Genomic DNA, 26,913 nt, shown 5'->3' with positions numbered 1-26,913 from the left:
TCTTTAGTGTTACAGGGGACAAATTGTTCAAAGGAATGACCTTGACCTGTCTTCAGTGTTACAGGGGACAAATTTGTTATAACATGTAAGTTCTTTTGATTGATAGTCTTGTAGTTAATCTAACCTACAGCAAACTAGAATGACGCACCATCAAACCTGATAACTCTCTTTTAATGTCATAGGATTCAGTTGTGTTAAAAAAGACTTCTTAATAGCCAATGCAAAAGGCCATGGGTGAGAGTCTTAACTTGGGTATTATCAATTTTGTTTAAATAAATTTGACATTGACCTACTTTGAAGGAAGATATAAGACATGTTGTTGCCAATCGAGGTTCTTTGTTGATATGTTAGTGATGTTAAAACAGTTTGTTTTTAACAGGTGTTAAATAACTCAGTATATGTTGTTTTACAGGCTCAGAACATCATAACTCAGTATATGTTGTTTTACAGGCTCAGAACATCATAACTCAGTATGTGTTGTTTTACAGGCTCAGAACATCATAACTCAGTATATGTTGTTTTACAGGCTCAGAACATCATAACTCAGTATATGTTGTTTTACAGGCTCAGAACATCATAACTCAGTATGCGTTGTTTTGCAGGCTGAGAACATCATCCTACATGAGAGTGATGTTAAAACAGTTTATTTTTTAACAGGTGTTAAATAACTCAGCATGTGTTGTTTTGCAGGCTGAGAACATCATCCTACATGAGAATGAGGATGAGAGTGACCCAGTTACAGGACTTCAGCAGAAGACACACTATGGCCGTCCTAACTGGAATGAAATATTCAAAGGTTTAGCTGCTGAAAATAAAGGGTAATTATCACAGTATTTCTTAATAAAGAAAGTTGATGTTGTAGAACAAGAGTCAATAGTATATCCTCTCACCACTTGTCTTCTGATAGACTTGTAGAATTGTATGTTACAAAAAGACCTGATGGTACGGGCCCTAATTGCTGCAGAATTCTTCGGGCTTATCTCAATGTTTTTTTTCCCTGTTTTTTTCATTCAGGAAGTTAGGTCATCTACCATGTGTTGTAGACAGAAAAAAAAATCAAACACAAACAGAATGCTATGGGACATTTTTTAAAATTAGGAGTTCAACATATATTTATGTCTGATGAGCCCTGAAGGGTGTCACTATTAATGATTTTATCTGTATATTGTTACAGTCAACATACATATTTTAACAGTACAGTAATCTTACTTCCATACAGGAACCATTGTGTTAATTACAGTTGCACTAACTACACAATACACTTTTTCTATCGAAAGTAATGTTTGTTCTCCACTAATTGATCACTAATCTGTTAAAGATTGATAATGGTATCAAATTGGAGTGTTCTTACAGTATCTATAAGATGTAACAGAACAAATAAAAAAAGATATTTTTGTTTCAGGACTAGTATAGGTACTTTTTTCTGTGGTCCGAGCGGACTGTCAAACACCCTCCATCAAATGTGTAACAACCATTCAGATGCTGGGGAAGGCACCAAGTTCTACTACAACAAAGAAAACTTCTGATGTAGCAGTCATCTGACAATGTCACCGACACATCTTACATTCATCAACGTTCTGCGCTCTCAGTCCCCAGTGTATCCATCGCCAAATCATCAAGTCGGACTGGCAGCACAAAGATCATATCCAAATTATTTTGTACTTCATATCTTGTTTATAATGTGAGGTGATTTTATTTAAGTATAATGTGTTTTATTCAATTTGAATTTTGTTCGACAGGTTCTATATCACAGAATGTTTGTAGGTCAAAATGGCCATCTTTCTTGGTTTTTAAATGAGGAATGTGTGTATAAATGTCATTTGTTTAAGCATAAGAAAGTGTGTCATAGGTGTTATGTCCAAATGTAACTCTTGGAAAGAGACTAAAGCAAATATCTATGCAATTTAATATTGTCTAAATGAGCATGTTAGGTAACAACACCAATTAAGTAGGCCAGATTGTTTATATAATATACAATGTTTGACTTTCAGGTCATTTTATTTAACCACAATAAAATAAATCCACATTATCAAACCAAAGAATATCAGAATTTGTAAAACCTACAATTACTGCAAATATTAAATCCATACCTAGTATGCTGTCATCACGTACTATGTTATGTGAATCCATATCTCATATGCTGCCATCACATACTGTTATGTGAATCCATATCTCATATGATGTCATCACATATTATATTATGTGAATCCATATCTCATGATGTCATCACATATTATATTATGTGAAGCCATATCTCATAGGATGTCATCACATATTATATTATGTGAATCCATATCTCATGATGTCATCACATATTATATTATGTGAATCCATATATCATAGGATGTCATCACATATTATATTATGTGAATCCATATATCATAGGATGTCATCACATGTTATATTATGTGAATCCATACCTCATACACTGCCATCACATACTATGTTGTATCACTTGATACACTCACTGATCTTACACTTACAGTAAACCTAACTGATGATCTGGTCGTTAACATTCTACCAACATATACTTCGATCAACTCACCATTTATTTCTGATTATTAGATCACTTCTAGAGGCACACAATTGTATTGTATGATCTTCATTTACAGGTGAAAGCACCAAGTTAGTCCTATTTGAGGTGATTTTCCTAATTTTGAAATTTAATTTCATTTATGTGACTATAATGTTTTAATGAAGGACAGATGTGTCTATATTGACAATGTCCGCAGTAAAGTCAAGCCAAACATACTTCCAAATTATCACAGATTCCTCCTAGAAACAAAACATTTCACCTTTAATTTCATTTTTGGTATCTGTAGGATTTCATAAATTTAACCAAGCCGGCATCTCAGGTAGTGCAAATGGTGATATCATCTGTTGTAAAGAGGATAACTATGAGCAATATGTATTGTCTCAGCTTGGTTACAAGATTTAGGTGTCATATTTGTGTGAGTTATGATGTTAAGCTTATATAATCTGTACTATTCACAACAAAACATATACCAGTATTACACTTCATTTGTAAAAATATACTGATTGGACATTTAACAAGAGCTTGCCAAGATACAAGATCAAAATATACTAGTAAATACTCATGTGTTTAAAAGGTTATATGAAAAATAATAATAAAGGAGGTGGTGCATGGCGGCCCACGGCCGAATATTATTTTATGCATGATATTATGATAGACTTACCAAATACATGTCATTTTAGACAATCCCCCCCTTTTAAATTCAGTATATTTCTCGTACAAAAGTACTTGATAAATTTCATATTGCATTGATAGTCTCATGTGATGTTATATTTTATAAAAACATGTGTGTTTAGTATGAATTTGTATAATAGAAAGTGTAATTACAGCTTTTTTAACAAAATTATCAGTAAAAAAATTACCTTCTTGAAATTTTCTTTTATTTGTTAAGTAGATAAAATGTAATAATCGTTGGAGTACTATCAAATTTTGCTTTTAAAAAACATGTTTGCATATTAATCTTGATACACAACCAAAAAAAATCATCAAAAATTACTGGATAACAAAAGATTTTTGCTTACAAAGAAAGGTCATGAAGTAAATTGTATTAAAAACCCAAGGGTTAAATAGGAGCACCCTGTCTGACACAAGCAGTAAAGTCTGGTTGCATTGTTATTTTTGTTGGATTTTTAGCATTTGCCTCTATTTTTCAGTACTTTCGGTACTTTGATATGTTGTCCAAAATTGGGGGTGTATGCATTTAACATAATAAAATCTTGGCATATCCAGTAATTCACCAAATAAATTTGTTTCATTAAATGTTTATGAATATCCATAGATTATTTCTAACCGGAAATTTTGATAGTACTCCATTAATAACTTTGTGGTATTAGACTTTAAATGAAAAGTTAAAAACAATGATTTTCACAAAGAAGACATCAAATTAGGCTGAAATTTAATTTTAGTGTCACGGAGCGTGATGATTCATATACAAAATTAAACCTTAAACAAATAGGAAATAAAAATGTGTTCTATAATAATTAGTGGTCAAAACATTAGCTTCTTATGCAGTTAGATGGGGAAAAAATGAAATCACCAAAAAAAGAATATATACATTGAGGAATGGAAATTAATTCCTCCCACATAGTCGGGGATATTATGCTTTTGACAAAAATATGTTTCCGGGAAAAAAATCGCCGTGGGCCGATTTAGCCCTCCTATGCACCACCTCCTTTAGAAAAGATTCCTTAATGTCTTTGGCAGTCTCCATATGTGTGCTATTTCATTATAGATGTTACTTGAATTTTTGAAGAAAAAGAAAAAAGAAAGAAAACCCAACTAATGAATTATAGTAGAAAATATCTTTCTTTAGATGTATTTTCTAGGGTCATCACATTTATACATATTGTTGATATGTAATTCAGTAACATTCATGTTTATAATACTGTATTCTGTGTTTTACAGTCGGTACTGGTGTCATCACTGTCACAGATGTCTTAGGTGTATATTCCAAGTATCAGCTTATGAATCATGAATTCCAAGTATGTTTTAAAAAGATTAAGAATGAAAATATATCATTAAATACAGTGTACATTTAGAGTAAAACTATGTGTAATGTGTTGCATGTGCATTAATATATACACTCATATGTTGATCAGAGAGAGAGAGAAAAAAATATTTTACAACTATTGAGAAACAAGTTATATCAACTTATATTAATCATGCTTGTTGGCCCAGATGGTAGTATGCAAGGCGGTTCTTTGCGTGGGAGGAAACCGAAATACCCAGAGAAAACCCATGTGGTCAGACATGTGACCTCTAAACTTTCACATCCAATTCAGGGAATCAAAGTCCCTGCTGCCATGTGTTACAACTATGACCCGCCCACCCATTAGGAACAGATCATTGAATCGTTATTGTTGTTTATAACAAAATAAATATCTGTACAAGTATTGTCACCTGCATGGTGATTGTAAGTATGTCAAATTTAATTTTTAAATGTTGTATAAAAAACTGATTTCTGGACTTACCTTTGTAAATGTACTACATGTATAAGTTGTCTGTAGGTTCTTTGGCTGCTTCTGTTCATTCAAGTCCAAACAAAGTTATTTGTTTAGTAGTTTGTTTAGTGGTTTATTTTATCAAATAAAGACATAAAGACCATTATTAACAACTGTAGGTTCAAGATTTATGCCTGAAATGTAACATTTAAAAAAAAGACAGACTAGTTTTCTATGCAACATGAATACATGGCAATTGTGCAACATACTGATTTGTTGGTTTTGTAGAAATTTAAAGTTGATAAATATATTTATGTAAATATAATTCTGCTGGTAGTTCTTAAGAGATTTCAGTTTGTTTTACATATATATACATATTACATATACTTTATGGTATGATTTTAATCAATGACTATATATTTCCTTGCAGACCTTATCAGAAATATATATTTATTCTCTCGAACAAAAGAAATGAATGAATAGCAGTATCATGGTAAGACCATAAACTATTCAGGGTTTTATCCATATAAATACCAGTAACTGTACACTAGGTATTTGTGTGGTTTGTTTGTTGAGTGTAAGCTACATATGTTTAAAACACAGCTGTGATGTCATCCATTGTTATTTGTGTACTATGTCCAGCAGAAATCATGGCATCACCTATAGCCGTCCAGTAAGTTACCTGTATCTGGCAAATTAGTACACAAAAGTAACATAATGGACGGTTACAGGTAACATAATGGACGGTTACAGGTAACATAATGGACGGTTACAGGTAACATATTGAACAGTTAAAGGTAAGCTTTCGAATGAGCATATAACTATGCTATATAATGGAAAATAAATATTTATTAAATGTAACACAAAATTTAAATATCAACATTATTGAAGTATATCCAGTATTTATATAGGGACAGTATTTATATTCCCATACTGTCCAATATCTTACATAATTGACAATTTTCGGCTTATATCCTTTACATATATTATGGATAAGTCTTCATAAAAGATAGCAATTAGTTTACTCCAAAGTCTTTTGAAAAGTTAGAGATTTATTGAGATTTTGCATAATATCTACAAATAAATACTCATTTGGATAAGCAGATTTTATTTGAACATTTGCAAGGGGTTATAAAATGCTCAATAATGTACACCGGTTCATCTGCAAATACTTTTTTGATGCAATACACTGTATAAAGAAACTATTTTTCTAGATGATTTTTGTGCAGTTTTAAACATTCATTAAAATGTACTTTCACTGGAACTCAAATGTCTGGATAATAGTTACCTGGTGTGATTGAATGAATTTAAGAAAGCAAAGCAAATCATATTTGTGTTTTTCATCATTATTTCATTATACATTATATGTATTGTTATTATAATGTAATGTTTAATATATATATTTTATAAATAAAAAGAATTGTTTGTTGGTTTGTTCTGCATAATTTCTGGAAGTTAATTTCAAACACCTAAAGGGACGGACTCGTCCCCGATATTTTGGAGCCACGACCACCAAGTTTGCATCATGTTAGTACAAGGAACTGCATCTAAGTCACTCTGTGTACCTGTATAAGTTTCACAAATGTATTGTGGTTAGTGATCTTGGCAATTATCAGACATGTATACTGTCTCTAAGAGTTTCTTTATCACTTAGTATACTGGCAATTTGTGTGTAAATTTCCCACACCTCATGTTAAATTTACATCCTCTTATCTGCCAATATTTATGGATATACTGTCAGAAGAGACAATTCTGCAATGGTACCATTAACCCAATTAAAAAGCCATGGGAATACAGGTTTGCTTGCTGTGCTATACAAGAAATAAGATTTACCCCAAAGAGTAATGAAGTTGGTTAAGTGGAGAGTAAACATTACTGGCTACCTTACTAGCTCTGGCTAGCAGGAACTTGCCTTGAGTCTTGTGTGGTAGGATTTTTGCCTTGAGAGTAAGAGGTCACTAGTTTGAAGCCCAGCAGGGGCAGGCTTTTTTTCATTACTCCTATAATCAAGTGTCATTTTCAAGTACCAATTTGTTGGATTTGAGTTTCTTGACCCAACTTAATCAATAAATGTAATGGCATCAAATGTAATCATCCCCCAGAATGTAATGGCATTGAAATGTAATCATCCCCCAGAATGTAATGGCATTGAAATGTAATCATCCCCCAGAGATTTATTACAAGGATATAACACGCATTTTCAGTAACTACAGAGTCACATTTAATGAACAACTCCCAATACCTGCATGGTTTATATTGAAACTAATTTCAATACGACAGTATAAAAGATACTGATAGATAAAAACTTCCTCAAAGTAATTTCATTTCTATATTCCACATGTCTTTCTTTAAATACTCTTGACATTTATCACTGCTTTAATTGCTATAGTGTTCATGATATTGGCTGCCAATGTCTGTCGATAAGTGGGAAACATATATGTTCAAAACCCACCACATGTATTCAATTGTTCTTTCATCTTTTGTCTGCTGACAGACAGCCAGACATAAAGACATACTGATCCATTTTCATTTATTCACTTTTGAGAATTGAAGAGTTTTCAGATTTAGCCATTATCGTTCTTTAATTTATCACCGACACTTTCTTTTCCTCCACCTTTCCACTGTTCTTTGATCAGTTTCATCTCATTTTTTATCTGTTTTTCATGTAGCTTCTTGAAGTTTCTTTCTTTTCTCTGCATCTTTAATTTGGTTGCCCTCTTCAATTCTTCTCTGATTTCTTCTGCCCTGATTTTATCTATATTTGCATGATATTCGAGAGCTTTTCTCATATCCACTTCATCTGGAATTTGTACAAATCTTATGCTGACACCTTGAACAAAGAAATGATCAAAGCTTGAGACTTTTCCTTTGAAGTTTCTGAAGCTCACGTCAGTCATTGTCACATTCATATAAGCGTCGACATGTTTTACAAATCCCGAGACTGTACTTTCATTTCTTAACTCTACCGTCGTTACTTTTCCTTCAACTGCCTTAAGCAAGCAAATAAGAGAATTTCTTATCTTAAATCTTTCCCTGTCTGAAGCCATGTGGCAATGAAGAAAGTAGAATTAATCCTAGAGACAATGTCAAAGAGAAAGTAGCCTCACTACCGGAACCGGAACAGAACATCGTACATCAAAGTCGCTTATGCCATTATGAATGTTCTAAAAATACAAAATACATATATATTTATAAAATATCGGAAAAAGGAAAAACGATTTTAAGTAAATAGTACAACTAAAATAGCGACAATTTGCTGAAAATCTCTATCTATTTCAATTTACAAATGGAATATTTATTGCTTGTATTAAGCGGTCTCAGCGGGAAATTGGAAAGTTATGTTTCTGTGAAACTGCTAGGCTACTGCTGCAGTTTCAGGAGATTCTGTTCAGAGGTCCTAGGTCAAGAGTTACATTTGTAATTTAACCGATGGAAACGTAACAACTTTTAAAAATGACACTTGATACAATCCTTCATATGTGCCAAGAACATTTACGTCTTGGAAAAATCGATAAATGTGCGAATGAACTTGATAAATTAGCAAATATGAAATTGATTTCGCTTGATGCCTGGATTGTTGAAAATAACAAGATGGTTACAATGTTTCTGCTGGTACATATTATTAATTTACGTATTATATACTTATATGATTATCATTTAGACTTTATTATATAAATCTTAAACATAAGGAATCAATTTGTATATACTGATAAAATTATAGAGTGTTTTTAACAGTTTGGAGACTTTGGGGTGGGGACAAACCCTAGAGCAAGGTTACACAATATTAATATGGTGACTAATGCCAGACTTTTGTTGTACTGTAGATAAAGTTCGTTTTGAAATTCAAATCTGACTGATACAACGGTACGTCTTCAGAGAAAATAATACTGGGTGATCTTTTTATTTGACATAATCCCATTTGTTAATGGGGATGTGTATTTGCAAATATTTAGGGAAAATATCATTTGATCAGAATTTAATGAACACTGAATACAAATCCACCAAGTATAATTAATAACAGTCTTGCTCTGCAGACACCCCATCACTTTTGCTGCCTTGTTTACATATACATGTACGTGTTATTATCTCTGTAGGGATCCGGAGCTGCATGTACGTAGTAGATTTTTTAAAGCAGATTAAATGCAGTAAATTTACACTTTCCAATTTTACATTTTGTTATGTTTTTGAAAGATTATTTTAATCATGGCACTGGGTTTACTACTATGTAATAGTTAAGGATATTGTTTAAATTTGTCTACAAATTGGTTGAAAACTATTTCTATCAACAAAATTAAAGAAGTTAGATAGGTGTGTGAAATTATGTTCCCAAATATGAAGCATTTGTACATCTGACAATGTGAGGTACAGTACTCTTTCTTGATTTGAAATGAGTTTGATTAAATATATTATATAATGAAAGTGTGCAAAATTATGTACCGCTACACATTTTGATGGAATACATTGCTAGTTTTTTCACTGGCAGTGGAAAATAACTTCTTTAAATTAAGATATTGACCAAAATGCTTTCATAACATTTAATCTCAGGAAAGAAAAAAACAAAGAATTTTCTTTTATCTCACAACAGATTATAATTACTGACTGAAAATTCATTATCCTAGAATCTTGTACATATGTAGCTTAATCATTGCAAGTCTGCATATGCTTTCATCAACATGTGCACTTGTGTCTCTGTTTTAGGATGCTGGAAAGAATTGTGGTATTCTTGAAGACAGATTTATTAAATCTACAGGAAAGTGCTTCATATCCTTACTCAACAAAGTTAGAAGTAAGAAATATTCTAGTGAACATGTGTTGAGAGTATAATGACCAGGTATATTCAAATTCTACTTCAGTTTGATTATATTAGAATTGATCAAGAGCCATAACATGTAGAAGTTTTATTGTATGCAATTTTTTTTGCAGCTAAATATACCTGGTAATGTATATGCTTGTCCTTTTTAAAGATTTCTTATAATAATTAATTGTTTATAAGGTTATACAAGTTAGTTATTATATTACTAGGATTTCTGGGTATTCAGATCTTCCTAATAACAGGCAAGGTACCTGTATCTTGATGATACTGATCCATTAACAGGTTTATACTGTTTGGTGTGTAGGTCTTCCAGTTGGTAGTAGAAGTGTGTCGTTAGAGATTACAGTCCTTGGTAACTACTTGCTTCTCCAGTCTCTCAGGTGTGCAGAACATCACACAGGGGAAGTTGACAACTGTGTAAACCATATACGCCGGACACTACTGAGAGGTGGGTAGTCTGTTTAATGTCAATAAAATGACAGATATTAGCATATCAACACTGGTAAATTAGCCACAAAGAAGAGGTTCAATCACTGTAAACTGAATGTTTAACATGTGTAACTTAATTTTTTCAGTGATAAGACATTTTGGATTTGATGAAGATGGTAGTTCAACATTGAAGGACGATAATCAATGCTTGTTTGACATCATATTCAAGAAGTGCAGTAAACTGGGTAATATATGTACACCTGTTATAAACAGGGCTTTCAGTTGACCCTTGACTATACCTATTTTTGAAGTTGAATCACAATCCTGAAGGGTCAACATATACCAAATAGGTATGCCCCTTTTAAAAATCTCATTTTTAAAGTAAAAAACATACTTTCAGGGGTCTGCTGAAAAGAGTATTAGCATAGCTATGATGTAATTACAATTCACTGAAAGCCATAGGATCAATATGTGTTGAAATATTTAAATGTCTTCTCAATAACCAAGAGGCACACAGGGTCATGATATTAATCAATTAGCATGCTGGGATGAATGACTTATAGTTTTACTGAAATGAAAAAGTTAAACCTTGATATATTTTAAAGGGTGGGATGTGTTAGATATGATTTTTAAAGTAAACATGATCTAGCAGTATGCATATTAGTACTCAAGTCCATTTTGTTTGTTCTAATCTTTTAAACTGTTGATTTTTACATTTTTGTATCCTCTAGAATCGTCAGTGCATGTGACTGACATTGTGTCATTATGTTGTAACTTGTCCATCCTGATGAGAGTGACTGGCAACATCTCCAAGGCCTTGTCATGTCTTTCATCTTGTTCATTGCATCTTCTGGACTCCACACAGGTACATCAACATAGCATTAAACATTGTCCACTGTTATTACTGTCTGATACGATTATTAATTATTGTCCTGACGGTTAATTTGTCGCAACTTATATAATATGTTACCTTTTTCAAAAGAGAACTACGTATACGTACCTTATGCTGTTTTCTTACTCTTCCATGTCTGTTCTTACAAATAACCTACACAGTTTACGAAATATCATCCTTTTGTACAGTTTATAATTAAATTTTGTGTTGTCAGACACAAGGTGAACTGTATCTGTACTGTAAGCGTTACTTCCTGTTTACATGACCAAGTAATATACTGTAAATCCAGTAATAAACTCAGATATATAAGGAGCATGTAGATTTGTTATTAAACATAAAATAAAGATTAGTGTAAAGGCAAATCAAGACTGATAATAGTACAGGCTAGTGTACATTTTAGATTTCATGTTTCAAATTTGTCTATGCTACAATTATATCCATTGGATATTTTATCAGATTGACCAGACTAGTGGGTTGTTCGAAATCCCATTCAGTGTGGTGTTGACGTCAAGGACATCTTGTGATACTGACTTAGTTACATTCTTTGGCTGATAAAGTGCACCTCCTGCAGGGAATGTTCATGTTCTGTAAACCTGACAAGCGACAACAAAGCAAACTTGTCCTGCAGAAAGTGACAGCAACACACTGGCACCCCTTCACCAAGTATATGCTGGGTAAGTTTACAGGGCAACTTGGGGTCTGTATAACATATACATTTTTTTTTTTTTTTTTTTGTATATAGATAAGTAGCACGCAAGTTCAGGTTAAATGCATAGGATTTAAGATAAATCTTCTCAAAAAGATTGTCTGATTTAATTGATGTTACTATACAATGTGCATTACAAAAATGCATGAAACTTAATTTTCACGTAAAATGTGAATTTTGTCTATTAAAAACTGGTAGATAATTATTATCGGTACAACAAAAACTTAATGAAACTCTGCCTGCCTTCATGTGAACTTGAATGGACCTGACAGCTGAATGTGGTAAGCCTGAGGCAAGATGTCAACAAAAGCCACGAGGCTGCTGTCATATTAGGCGATAGAGGACCAAACTATATTTGACAATTTCGTTGTTGACATGCCCAACTGATTTTCCATCCTGATATATTTTACACTAACCACATAGAAAAAACAACCTGAATAGATGATATGTGTTGAAACTGACTACCTTTTGTAACATTCTCGTGTGTAAAAATGTACCTGCCAGTACAGGAGAAATTCTGGAACACCTTAAGCTTGGTATCTAGATCTTTTATTCAGAAATGAACAAACACACATGTCATATGTATTTGTCAGTTGAAGATTTTATTAAAGATAATTATTTGTTTCAACAATCATAAGTCAAATGAAAATGTCTACCCGTATACATAGTTTTTCACAAGCACTGATCATATATGAATAAAGCACCTTTTTGGTGTAAGTTACAAATGTGGTCACCTCTGAGCATATGCATGTTTAGCTATCAATTTTAGGGCAACACTTGGCTACTCTCAATATCACAACAACTAGGATAATTTCAGTGAAAATGAATTACTCTTAGGTATTTTTTATTTATTTATTCAACCTGAGTGCCGTTTCCCAGAAAACTGGACATTGTTTTTGCACATGAATATTGTAGACCCTACTTTAGATTAAGATTCACATGCAATGCATGTCATGTTTTGTACTTTAAAGAAAATAAATCTATTGGGTTCTATATTCGCAGGGCACTAACAGGGATTAAAATGAAGATAGTAAACAAAAAATACCTGAAAAAAATTATTAAGTAGTCAGATATACAGATGAAATGTATGTTCTAAGCACAGGGGCTTGGCACGTTCCTTTAACCCAGAATAAAAAAATAACTCCAGGGTTCAACCCATAGACCTCTTATTATTGATCAATATTAAATCAGTGATCTAGGGGTTGTACCCTTGAGTTAATATTTCATTCAGAGTTGTAAGGAACGTGTTAAGCCCCTGTGGTTCTAAGTTCATTGTTTAACACAATTATAGTTGTTTAACCATTCAATTAACGTTCAATGATTGTGTGATGCCTAATCGGTTCGTGTCCTCTAATCATAGAATAAAAGGTATTTATTAACTGTCTGGCAAAGAAAATGATTGTACATTACACATTCATGGAAGTTGAAATTAGACAACCCTATGTTGATACATGTACTACAATATAAAGAACATCACTAAGCAAGCACTGTTTTTCTTCCCTTCAGCATGCTTGGAGTATGAAAATGACCAGTATATTGATGCAATGTTGCTGCTAGGAAAAGCTGCAAAGACAGTGGTTGACAATTTGAAACTAAAGGCTCTTCATTCCAGCCTATTAGGAGATTGCTTCTCCAAGCTGGTGGGTATTATTTTGATGTTTATTTCTTAATGATGAGCAAAATGATGAGGTTGTACTGGTGTCTTCCTGTGATGAATTGTAGAGCAGTAGAATTAAGTGTTGATTATAAAAGTGTTGATTATGAAAGTGTTTTGAATATTCAATGGGTACCAAGTAATCACAAAATTTAACATGACAGAATAATTGTTATTCACGTAGATATTGTACAGTAACATTTTTTTTATCTTGAAATGAATACCTGGTATTAATTAGTCCCCTGCCGTTTGAAAAACGGGGGGACTTTAGGTTTACCCTCCGTCCGTCCGTCCGTCTGTCTGTCATGCAACAGTTGTCCGGACAACTCCTCCTAAAGTACTACTCAGATTTTAACAAAACTTGGTATACATGATCAGTATAACATGTAGTTGTGCATCCCACATTTGTTTTTTCGAAAAACCATTTTTCAAAATGGCAGCCGGCTTCTCATTGGCTGAGGCTTGTCCGGACAACTCCTCCTAAAGTACTACTCCGATTTTAACGAAACTTGGTATACATGATCGAAACTTGGTATACATGATAAGTATAACATGTAGTTGTGCATCCCACATTTGTTTTTCAAAAATCTATTTTTCAAAATGGCCGCCGGCTTCCCATTGGTTGAGGCTTGTCCGGACAGCTCCTCCTAAAGTACTTCTCCGATTTTAACGAAACTTAGTATACCTGATCAGTATAACATTTAGTTGTGCATCCCACATGTTTTTTCTCGAAAAACCATTTTTCAAAATGGCAGCCGGCTTCTCATTGGTTGAGGCTTGTCTGGACAACTAGTCCTAAAGTACTACTTCGATTTTAACGAAACTTGGTATACATGATCAGTATAGCATGTAGTTAAAAAAATGGAAAATAAATAGGTGCACTCCTAGCTCAGGCAGGGGACTTTGTATTGCTGTTGCAATACTATCTATCCATGTTTCATATACATTTACAAGATATATATGAATACTTCCCTTAATTCACAGGATTTGAGATATTTTCATGGGTTTGTAGTTGAAAACAAATTATGCAGAAATTATTACTTTCAGCGAATTGTTTAATGGAAAATGATAGGGTTAATTCTAATTTATACAAAAATGAATGGGTAATTTTCTAGGTTTAATGAAGCCCATCTCATGATCAGATTATATGAAAAACAGTTTTCGTTAAGGGTATGAAAATCAGTACAGTGTATCTAATGAATTCCAGTCTTGAACAAAACTATAGCTTTATTATCAAACATATGAATGTAATACAGTGTGATACAGACTTGTGACCCATCACTATGTTGCTGTAGGGTAAACACCATTGTGCCATAGAGAAGTATAAGGAAGCTCTCAGCCTGGACTTTAGTTGCCTCTGGCCCCTGTACTCTCTGTCCCTGGAATACCAGAGTCTTGGTTTACATGATGCTGAGCTGGAGTCCCTCAATCTCCTCATTACTGTAAGTATACATTTGTATCTGTTGGATCTTGTCATTTTTTTTACACCCTTGCAATTCTCTGATAATTGCGTACAATGCAGATTTCTTTGTATATGTAAATGTAAACTTTATTTTATAATATTTATTGCAAAAACAAGTTATATCAACTTATATTAATCACCCTTGTTGGCCTGATAAAAGCATGTAGGGTCTTAACTGTGGGAGGAATCTGGGTACCCTGGAAAAACTCACATGGTTTTGACCCTATGCCTTTTCATGTCCGATAAGGGAATTGAACCTCAACCGTCTAGCTGAAAGGCAAGTGTGTTACCACTCTGCCACCCAACCACCTTGATTTCTTTTAATGTTTATGCTGCAGTCATCATTGAAATGTACATTTTTTTGTTTATCTATGAAAGAAGTAATTTGTCAGTTTCTTTTGATTTATTATTTATAACCCTAGAACTCAATTTCACATTTTGAATTATAGTGTTACCCAGTTTAAATTTAAACTGAAAGGCAGATAAACAGAAAGTTTGGATATTGTTGGGATAAACACCTAAATATTTTGAAAATATTTGAAAGGCTTTAGAAAATGCGGAGCAGGAAGAGAGACCGTCATTGCTGTATCAATGTATATGTCCCAGTCGTCAACAAATTACACTGATCCAGACTCAGTATCTACTGGCTGAACGCTGTCTACGGCTCCAGAAGTAAGTGTCACTAGATACAGTAGTATACACTGATCCAGACTCAGTATCTACTGGCTGAACGCTGTCTACGGCTCCAGAAGTAAGTGTTACTAGGTACGGTAGTATATACTGACTATTGTTCACTGTGTCTGTAATTACTTTACCAACAAACGATCTCCTTTATAAGCTTGCCTCTTGATGAGAGTGGGAGCTTTTGTTGTCACCCCTGACAACAGTATCAGCATTTGTTTCTAAATGTTAAGTTCATTTTGCAAGTAAAATAATCAAATCGAAAATGATCAAATCATGATGTAAGAATCGAAATTTGAATTGAATTGTGGGATACTTGAATCATTGCACCCCTAATTGTGAGGCAAGCTTTGTACTGATGGTGAACTGGCCCATAATTCTAGTGTGAGGTATAGTGATATACAATGTGAGATGAGCTTTGTACTGATGGTGAACTGGCCCATAATTCTAGTGTGAGGTATAGTGATATACAATGTGAGGTAAGCTTTGTACTGATGGTGAACTGGCCCATAATTCTAGTGTGAGGTATATAGTGATATACAATATGAGGCGAGTTTTGTACTGATGGTGAACTGTCCCCCTAATTCTAGTGTGAGGTATATAGTGATATACAATGTGAGGTAAGCTTTGTACTGATGGTGAACTGGCCCATAATTCTAGTGTGAGGTATAGTGATATACAATGTGAGGTTAGCTTTGTACTGATGGTGAACTCGCCCCCTAATTCTAGTGGGAGGTATATATAGTGATATACAATGTGAGGTGAGCTTTGTACTGATGGTGAACTGGCCCCCTAATTCTAGTGTGAGGTATATATAGTGATATACAATGTGAGGCGAGCTTTGTACTGATGGTGAACTGTCCCCCTAATTCTAGTGTGAGGTATATAGTGATATACATTGTGAGGTGAGCTTTGTACTAATGAAGGTACTCTTGTCATATCATGCAGTGCTTTGATACTTACTGGTTTTCAGATACGATGCTGCCTATCAGAGATACCTTGATGTGTTGCATAGCTTGCACAATATTGAAAATTTTAAGGTAAGGGTAACTTTTAGAAATCAAACTTCCTCAGAAGATTATATGATTAAAAAGATAATTTTCCAGAGAGCAGGACATTGAATTGTTAGATTTTGTACCAGTATTTGAATGTCACCTGTTCCACAGAATTTAAGGCCCCGTGTTCACTGTATGACATGTTTTGATTTCAAGGCATTTGTTATTCCCCATAGTCTTTCACAAAGAACTTACAAATACCCATACATTTAATAATGTTACCTGTTGGTGGTGTATTGAAAATTATATTGAAGACTTGGAATTGCTAAGAATAATTTGCCTGGTTACTTATTAGTCGGATGTTGACTTTTCACAATAGCACATCTATACACCTATACATTGTCAACATTAACGTTCACTAAATTCCAATCAAGTTTAAACAAAAATTGTTATTATTTTGTATGGTTCCTGTTCGTTCCCTTTAATAAATGTTTTAGTCTAACTGGTAAGGGTATTTATTAGACTTAGGTGGTATAATGTGTCGTCTTTATTGATACAGGCAGGAGGAAGCAGTGAGGTGAGACTTCCCCCAGTACTACAGATATATCAGGAAGCTGAGTACTCATTACTCCGGGCCAAGCTATACTCTGACTGTGTAACTGTTTGTGAGCGGGTACTGTCATGTGATGCTCAATCTCAAGGTCTCTCGGGTTACCATAGTGACCAATCACAAGACCAGTCAGTGTTAAGTTCACAGACTTGTAGTCACAGCAGCCAGTCACTAAATACATCAGTTGTTTCTGGGTCACAACATAGGAAGAGGTTGAGGTCTGGTAGTGGAGAGTTGTCTGCCCCTGTCGGTAAAGAAGACAGAAGAAGTTTGTTGTATAAAGCAGATGCCCTGGTACATATGGGACAGTTAGAGAGTGCTGCCACCTGTCTGGAAAGGTAAAGAGGTCCCTATTACATACATTATCAATGAACATTATACAGCATACTAAATAATTGTTTTAATTGAAATAGGATGATCATATGGCAAAGTGGTAACACACGTGCCTTTTAACTAGATGGCCAGGGTTTGTTTCCCCAATCATATGTTAAAAGATTACATTTATTTGAAGAAAGATGAAATAAGTTTTAACTAAAATTATATAGTATTACTATATACATTGTAGAATCATCAGATGTTGGGCTGTTCAAATTGCCATGGGTCCGTCGTCAGTCTGTCTGTAAATAATCATTGTTATCGTGATTTCTTGAAAATTACTGGAGCGTATTCCTCAAACTTCATGTGTAGGTTCCCCTTGGTCCCTAGTTTTGCCATTTTAATTTAGATTTTTGGTCAGAAAAACATAATGACCAACAGGCGACCATCATGAATTTTGAAAATTGAAGTTTGTTATGGCTATTGGTTGAAAAGTACGGTAGAGATATTCCTAAAACTTCATGTGCAGGTTCACCTTTTTTTTTTTAAGTTGTGCCAATCAATTTTATTTTTTTGATCAGAAAAACTCCTGAATTATGATACACATAAAAAATGAAAATATAAATGTAGACTATAATTGGTATATTCATTATGCAGTAGTACATTCAGGCTTCACATTTGTTAAAACTAAATAAATAAATTGGTTCTGGATTATGAATTTCTGGATTTTCTGAAAGTGTGTTTATACAGGAAATTTAGTTTTGCCTACAGTGAAAAATGGTGTCTCACAATCACAGTCAGATTGTGGAAAAACTTAATGTACAACATATGTCAAAACAAGATTAATTCTGTCTTTGGGATAGAGATATTTAATTTCAAATAGGTTTATTAAAAAAATTTGTAGAGAATTGTGTCATTTTGGGTGAAATATGATATTTTGCAATTTTTAAGTTTGTTTTTTATTGGTTACCATGGTATTAACAGGTCTGAAAAACTGTATCCTTCAGAGCTGTATTAAAATTGCAAAAGTTGTATAGATTACAAATAAACATACTTTATAGGTAATATGTAGGGTTAACTGGCTAAGTTTACACATCTAAAACATGGGACTTATTTTTCAAAATTTGGCATTTTTACTGTACACTGCTACCAGGAGGGATGTTTGTCAAGCTTCACATATTTATATAAATTTACTACTTCTAAATCACAGACAGAGAGATACCTCACTGACTTGGGGTATATCTTTGTTATTAGTAAGGAGTACCAAATTTACTACCTCTACATCACACACAGTAGATATCTCACTGACTGAGGCATATCTTTATTATTAGTCAGGAGTACCAAATTTTCTGTGTAATTAATAGCAAACTAATGACATATGTTTCAATGACGTTCAGTAATATATCTCCATTATTTCTCTGTAACTGTCTGTAATGTATCACCGATATTTCACTATTTCAGGTCATTAGAGCCATTGTCATCATTTAACATAGACAGTAATACTCAGTCATCCCAGGAAGTTGTGTCAGAACCTCACAGCAAACGCAAAAGACTTGACTCAGATGGCTCTGCAGTATTTGTCCACTCCCTGCCACAAAGTGGAACTAGTCCGTTGTTGTCAATCGAACAAACAGCAGCTGAGGTTTACAACCATTTAGCGGTGGGAGAGTCACAGGCTCAAAATTATAAAGACGCATTACGTTTCATCAGAATCAGCCTTCAACTTCATCCCGGTAAATAAAGTAATAGTAAATTTGTCATGGTATGACGAGCTTGAATTTCAACTCAGCTCTATAACAATACAAGTCAGCTCTATAACAATACAAGTCAGCTCTATAACAATACAGGTCAGCTCTATAACAATACAAGTAAGCTCTATAACAATACAACTCAGCTCTATAACAATACAGGTCAGCTCTATAACAATACAGGTCAGCTCTATAACAATACAACTCAGCTCTATAACAATACATCTCAGCTCTATAACAATACAACTCGGCTCTAACAATACAGGTCGGCTCTATAACAATACAAGTCGGCTCTATAACAATACAACTCAGCGCTTTAACAATATAAGTCAGCTCTATAACAATACAAGTCGGCTCTATAACAATACAACTCAGCGCTTTAACAATATAAGTCAGCTCTATAACAATACAACTCAGCTCTATAACAATACAACTCAGCTCTATAACAATACAAGTCGGCTCTATAACAATACAAGTCGGCTCTATAACAATACAACTCAGCTCTATAACAATACAACTCAGCGCTTTAACAATATAAGTCAGCTCTATAACAATAACAAGTTAGCTCTATAACAATACAAGTCGGCTCTATAACAATACAAGTCGGCTCTATAACAATACAACTCAGCTCTATAACAATACAAGTCAACTCTTTAACAATACAAGTCAGCTCTATAACAATACAACTCAGCTCTATAACAATACAAGTCGGCTCTATAACAATACAAGTCGGCTCTATAACAATACAACTCAGCTCTATAACAATACAACTCAGCGCTTTAACAATATAAGTCAGCTCTATAACAATAACAAGTTAGCTCTATAACAATATTCTATGTGTGAGTTTTTGAAAAATCAGGCTTCTTCTCTTCCAAAATATTTCCTTTGTAATTAGAGGTTTTCATGGGCATATCCTGTTATTCTATACAATATTAAAGTGATAATGTATCATGCTGTATACCTATGGCAGTAGAATTAAGCTTTCTTTAAACCTGGACCCTGTATCTACACTTTTCAAAGTGTTAGATATTCTTCCCTCAGCCTAGTATTGACACAAGTGGATTCTTCATCAATAACAATTGTACACATTCACAGTAAGGTCCTGGGGAAGGAAATAGAACCATACATGGGAAAGGGGTTTGGGGATATCTCCCCTGAACGAGACGATTCTTTAGGTTTCCAATATCTAGTTCAAATATATTATTAAATGCACTGAGAGTTTTTAAGAATTTTAAGTACTGAAATGCATTAATTATTTGCAATATGTTGTTACTACAAATGTAATTTGATTGTCCTGAAATTTATAGAAAGAAGGAATGAAATAATTTTTGGTGTATGCAATATAATTTTCGTGATTGCTTCTTCTCTATGTTTAAAGACAATGCCACTGTTATGTACAACCTGGCCATTGTGTTGCGGTCACTACAGCGACAGCGGGATGGCGCGATCAGCTGGACCAAGTACAGGCGACTAGATGCTGGGTCAGACAGCTTCCAGCAGGCAAATATCCTCAGACAGAAAAAACAACAGCTCAGGTTAATATCTTATATTTCACCTAATTTTCTGACCTTAGTATTCCTTGTCTTGTTTGAAGGACTCTTGAAGATGAAACATTGGAATTTGCACTTGCAAACATTTTCTTAACATCAGGTTATGAATCATCCCTAAGCCATGTTGATAGGTTTTAAAGATGTTTAATATCTGGTAGTTAGTTGATAAAATGATAAGCAATGGTTTGGTGAAAATGAAATGAGTATGATTCCTGATTGAGAGCTACATTTTACCTACACTGCAAGTTATTCCTGTTTCAAAGGAAACCACAAATAAAACAAGTTGGATATTACACACGATGCCTTGAGGCTACATTCCAACTAACTCTTGACCGAGATTTAAATATGGATATAGGAAAATGATTTAAAAACTATCATCATCAAAAATAAAAGACATGTTTTCTGCTGAAATTGCCAGAAAATTCATCCAAATTGCATATAAAGGAAGGTTCTGTTTTTGTATTGAATGTGACCATTGACTTCTTGTAGTAAAGTGTAAATGAATACTAAATGATTGAACAAGGGAGATTACTCTTATAACTCTATTCAGGAAATTAGCGAACTACAATATTATTTCAAATACAAATAATATGTGATGTTGTAATTTGTATTATACCAATATACTATGTAATACCGAAGATCATAATTATGGATTTAAGCTGTTGATTTGAGATGTGATAAGGTTATTGAAATGCATCAGTGTATAATTACTCAAATGTCTGTCCAATGGTCTGTTAAATAGTCTGTCTGTTAACGTGTCTACTTTTAAAGTAACAGAGGTAGACTTTCCTCCTACAATACTTATTACCACACGTCAAGACTACCTCACAGACTACCAGATCTCATGAAGGACATTCGTCTAAAGCATCCAGACTTACTTCAAATAAAATATATGTTTAACAGTGTATAGGTATATTATTAGTTTAGACTTTATAATTGGTAGCTCAGAAACCTCAAAGTGTTTTGTGGTCCTGGATGTTTGGAATCAAAACCAAGAGTTTATACATTGATTGCTTTACTGAACTACAGCCATCATTGGGGTGTGTAATAGTGTTTTATGGATGTACTAATGTGTCATTGATATACCTGTATAAAAATATATTTATCTATTATAAAGATTTATATTTCTGCATATAGATGTGGTTTCTTCATATATTATACTTATATACTAGTTCTTTAAACTAAAACTGTTCCTAGGTTTTCACTTATATACTAATTCTTTAAACTAAAACTGTTCCTAGGTTTTCACTTATATACTAATTCTTTAAACTAAAACTGTTCCTAGGTTTTCACTTATATACTAATTCTTTAAACTAAAACTGTTCCTAGATTTTCAAAGTCAGTTCTAAACATGTTTCCATGGTATATAATGAGATTTACCTTTTTTCTTATCATACAAATTTGGTTATATTTAAAGTATCAGCCGATGGTAATCAAATCAAAAAGGCATGTCTGTATTAGCTGGAATACATACCGGTAGTATCAATCACTTCGCTTTTGCTAACACTTTATATTGCAAACTTACTTCTTCAGACTTATTCATGAATATGTGATTTCATGAATGCTGATCTAGAAATGACTTTAGATTCGTGTATGATGAGCTATTGGAGACATGGACTCTGCAAGACTGTTTATATTGGAAACTGAAAACTTCGTATTGGCCGCCATTTTGTTTATGTGAGTCATGTGACTTTACCTCAAAAGTCATGTGATTCAATCATGTTTTACATGCTGTGTCTGTACTAATTGTATGCTACACATACTTGGAAGAGTATGAAAGTTGAGTATTTTTCAAACAACTTGCCATTGCTTCACAATGCCTGGAAGATGACAGGACCTCAAATTGTTTAAAGTTATGCTTCATTACATGTTTCCACTAATTTCTTATAACTATACACTAGTCATCTGGCAGAAATGTCTTTGATGGTTTTCCTACTGCTTATTTTGTAATTCAATGAAATGAACATTTTACATTTTTTAAATGCTTTTAATTTGTAAATACTTATCACCTTTCCAATATAAAAATAGTATTAGGTTTCTCCAACGGCATACATGCTCGAACTCTGACCTATAGCTGTATATACATACGAGTTAAGCAATTTTGTGAAATTCTATCGTCAGCAATACAGGGATGTTGTTTAAAATACAAATATCTAAAAATTTAAAGGTAATAGATGTCTAGCAGATGTGTTTGTGATTATATGATATTGTATACATAAAATCAATGGAAATGTTCATAAAGCAAGTTATGATTATGATGGAATCAACATGGTTGTTATTTTCATACTAATACAAGATGTAATTTTAAAGGATTTTAATTGGTGACCAACTCTCCTCGTCTATAATGTAAAAATCAATCTCACATCAATTACAGATGATTTACAGTATCAAATCCTTGTGGTATTTACCACTAATGGGTTATCATAGGTTTAGGGACATCCACACAACTGGTTAATGGTTATCGAAATATATCTATCAGTCTGGCAGGTGGTTACCAAAGTTTAGTGACATTTACCACACTGATTCACTTAACAAGACATAAGATTTAATGCTCCATCACTACAACATAATCAGCACAGTGTCTGTAGAATTTCACGAGTGGGAGTGCCCCGTGACATGTACAACACTACCATTACATGTCCGGGGTTACAGGTGGCCGCCTCCTCCAATAATGATCTAGGCGGGCCTCAGGTGATGTGTTTTCTATCCTCGTGTCAGTTATCAACTGTCATATTTCTGACTCAACAGGAGATCATAATTACCTATCAGTGTATTGACCTCTCCTACTGGCAGGTGTTTGTTTTCATCAACACTAATGATAATTATATAGGAGCATCACCTTAGATTACTTAATTTATATTAATACCATTGGACACTAATCAATAGCATAGCCCAATATTTTTTCATCTACATTTTGTATTTTAGAATTAATAAGCCATGTTTGGTGAAATTTCATAGATGGCAATATGTGATGAGCAGTACATGTTACATACTTTATCAAGATCAGACTAAAGACGATGTTGCCATCTATATGTCAAATAATTAGGGTTCAGTGTTCTCAACAGTTTTTTGACAGGTGGTTGATGAGATATCCTATCGAATATTGGCATGTTATACCTATCATAAACAAATAATAACTGGTCCAAGGTTGATGAAAAGTAAATTGTTCTTGCTGGCTACAACTCTGGGTTCATTAACTTTGACCTAGACCAGCATCACAGTAATTTGACATTTGATCCATATGGACCTCTTAATATCAGAACTTTTATTCTTATAATGTAAAATTTAGAGGTTAAAGTAATTCTTGTTTTCTTTACTTGACTATTTGAAGAATAAGATAGTACTCAACCTAGAGTTTTGGTCCAAATATTGAAATTCATTAATACACAACCTTCACTATTTGTAATGTAATGATGCGCTAATTATCATTAGCAAATATGTTTCATAAAAACAATATTGATACATTGAACATTGAATCATTACCAAGAATAGGACTAATACTGCTTGTGTGTTCACCTCATTCCCCAGCATCATGCCGTGCCATTTTGGTTCAGTTCGATACTTGGTTGCTTGACTGAAGTTATATCTGGTCTACACATGTCAATGATCTTGACCTACTTTATTGTTGATCAGGATCTGTTAGTATAAAACACTTGTGTGATAAACAAGAAGTATCAATATCATAGCGACATAACGCTTGTGTGATTAACAAGAAGTATCAATATCATAGCGACATGTCATAAGTAACCTACAGTTTTGTTTGTGATAATTCAGTCTATAGCTATTCTTAATCATTTTAAACAGGAAACTAGTTACTTGTTGATATAACTTGGGATATTTAGCTCTAGGAACCACTTCTATGAAACACCTAATCCATTACCAGACGTGAAGCCTTTCAGCAGTCTTTCACACAGGAAAACAGTATTTATCATTTGCAGTATGATGACAGACCCCATGTTTTAGGTTTGATAAGCCCTCCTAACAACATGTCCAATCTGGTTACTGGTCACTCCTTATTGAGTAATACAACGGATGTTTTATCAGTCATAGTTTGTTTAGAGGTTGAGGGGTCGTACTGGATATCCTGTTAAGCATGTGAATTTACCGGGAGGATGACCTGTCATCACGTCCACCAAAACTAACAAGGAAACAATCTGTCGTTATAATTCAAAAGTTCTTAAGTGATTTTAACTTCAGCTATAATTTAATGATGAAATTTTTCTGGTTTATATCTTAGATTTAGTGATGAAATTTTGCTGGTTTATATTTTAGATTTAATGATGAAATTTTCCTTGTTTATATCTTAGATTTAATGATGAAATGTTGTTGTTTATATCTTTATATGATAGTATGTATATAGTAATGAATACGTCTTTAAGTAGTTTAACAGCTATGTAGAATACCTTGCCTCAGGTCATACTCAGAATGCAAAATAATAAACAACTGTTTAGTCAAAATTACAAGGTTGTAGTGCTGAGAGAGAGTCAAAGTGTTTTGTATATGAAGTATTCTGGTGGTAATTCTGCATATGCAAGGATATCAGCATTGTGATTGGTATGTGATCATGAGATCTGCATATGACTGAGACTAAGGCTTGGAGAAGCTCACAATGTACAACAGGTCCCACAATCCATCATCATTGCATGTCAATAAAGTTTATTGTTTCACGACTAGTTAATGTGAATCAGTAATTTCCTGACCTATTACTGAGTACTGTATGTACATCTGTCGTTAGTAATTACAGGTATACTGGAAACAGAGCTTTCAAAGTCAATTGTTAAATCATTCTAGCCTTAGGGCAGATAACCTCAGGATATGTCATATATGTATTCAAGAACGAAAATATGGACATTTTGATGAATTTCAGGTGTGAAAGTCTGGAAATTTGACATTGGCATCCAACAATCAGTGATGTGCTATGGTGTACCAGCTGATGTTCATGCTAACCAGTTTTTGCTGCTGTTTATTTGTTTATCACGGAGGACTTTCAATTTCAGTACATTTATTTCCCCCTTTGCCTCTTTTGTCACTATGACATACAGTTTTATCATTAGGCCCACTTGATAGACCATCAAATCAAGGCTGCTAATCCATCAAATGTAATTGCAGCATTCCCATTGAGATTTGTGGCTGGTGTGTTGTTTTGATTCTGTCCATCAGTCATTTCTGTCATAGTCGGTTTTATATATAATCACCTGAATGTCTGTCTCAGGACATTGTATCTTTGGAGCTACTAAAGGTCAAGGTCACCATATACATAGGTTAGGTCATTCTGTACATACATGACAGTTTAAAGTTATCAACATTTTAAGGTATGTTCCTGGTCAAGTTTTAAAACAATCAGATAGTTTCTTAAAGCAAGAATATTTTTAACCACTATTTAGATTGAGATTCCCTTTACAATATCAATACTTTATTAGAGTTTGTAAGCAATACCTAGCTATCAGACAGTTTTACGATGTTTAGTCGACCACCTATATTAGGTTATCTGTCCCTGCCCTACTTACACGTGGCTACATTTTGACCCCTGTGGGACATGTCCACTGTTATCAGGGTGGCTGATCATGATTATAGGTGTCTGTCGGGTACATCAGGAGATGGCCATGTGTCACTGTCAGCTACCTAATTGGGTAGGAAATACACACCAGCATTTATATCTGATCCCCTGTCTGCCCTCCTGTATCCAACTCATCAGATCGATTGTCACGTTAGAATGTATTTCTTTGGACTTTGATATATTTATACACACAACAGGCCCAGTTAGGAAAGTCTCACCTTGTTCTGTATATTCTAATATAAGGTTTACTGTAGTCTGTTTTCTTTCTCTTATCCGCTGTAGGTGAATGTATGTACTGCATACACAGAAGAGTTAGTTCTAGAAACCGTTATATGTACTTTATTTCTGATTAAATGTGCTGTTCTGATATATCTCCTTGACTAAATGAAATATTCAGTCTTAAAACACAAAATGAAAGATACAGTAAAGTGCTGTTAGTGTTAATGTTGATTGCCTAGTGTTTGCTTCAGATATTCAGATACTGAATGATATAGGATAGTTGACTTATAAATGTGTCCATACATTAC

At 33.6% G+C, this 26,913-nt stretch overlaps 3 protein-coding genes across 5 annotated transcripts in view; 2 read left to right on the top strand and 1 right to left on the bottom strand.

Annotated features, from left to right (window-relative positions):
• The window catches only part of LOC117327977 (cytochrome b-245 heavy chain-like), a 32,178-nt gene extending 28,969 nt beyond the window's left edge, over nt 1-3,209 (top strand). For both annotated transcript variants that reach the window (XM_033885257.1, XM_033885258.1), the window contains 2 exons: nt 691-818; nt 1,403-3,209. In XM_033885257.1, coding sequence (XP_033741148.1) covers nt 691-818; nt 1,403-1,526 — 252 coding nt within the window. In that variant the 3' untranslated portion in view covers nt 1,527-3,209. The remainder of the gene's footprint in view (nt 1-690; nt 819-1,402) is intronic.
• Nucleotides 3,210-7,162: 3,953 nt separating this feature from the next.
• On the bottom strand, nt 7,163-8,108 carry LOC117327979 (U7 snRNA-associated Sm-like protein LSm10). The gene has a single exon (XM_033885261.1). The coding sequence runs from the start codon at nt 8,019-8,021 to the stop codon at nt 7,539-7,541; it is 483 nt and encodes a 160-aa protein (XP_033741152.1). The 5' UTR covers nt 8,022-8,108; the 3' UTR covers nt 7,163-7,538.
• Nucleotides 8,109-8,204: 96 nt separating this feature from the next.
• The window catches only part of LOC117327978, a 37,297-nt gene continuing 18,588 nt past the window's right edge, over nt 8,205-26,913 (top strand). Inside the window, exons 1-13 of one of the 2 annotated variants that reach the window (XM_033885259.1) lie at nt 8,205-8,586; nt 9,673-9,760; nt 10,092-10,235; nt 10,363-10,461; nt 10,948-11,081; nt 11,565-11,782; nt 13,321-13,454; nt 14,764-14,910; nt 15,475-15,602; nt 16,585-16,651; nt 17,166-17,554; nt 18,993-19,264; nt 20,658-20,814. In XM_033885259.1, coding sequence (XP_033741150.1) covers nt 11,683-11,782; nt 13,321-13,454; nt 14,764-14,910; nt 15,475-15,602; nt 16,585-16,651; nt 17,166-17,554; nt 18,993-19,264; nt 20,658-20,814 — 1,394 coding nt within the window. In that variant the 5' untranslated portion in view covers nt 8,205-8,586; nt 9,673-9,760; nt 10,092-10,235; ... (1 more) ...; nt 10,948-11,081; nt 11,565-11,682. Of the gene's footprint in view, nt 8,587-9,582; nt 9,761-10,091; nt 10,236-10,362; nt 10,462-10,947; nt 11,082-11,564; nt 11,783-13,320; nt 13,455-14,763; nt 14,911-15,474; nt 15,603-16,584; nt 16,652-17,165; nt 17,555-18,992; nt 19,265-20,657; nt 20,815-26,913 lie in introns of those variants that run through there. The other variant, XM_033885260.1, reaches the window with a different exon arrangement.

The sequence above is a fragment of the Pecten maximus genome, chromosome 5 (assembly GCF_902652985.1).
Source record: "Pecten maximus chromosome 5, xPecMax1.1, whole genome shotgun sequence".
NCBI classification, from domain to species: Eukaryota; Metazoa; Mollusca; class Bivalvia; order Pectinida; family Pectinidae; genus Pecten; species Pecten maximus.
This window is presented reverse-complemented; position numbering and strand designations above follow the sequence as displayed.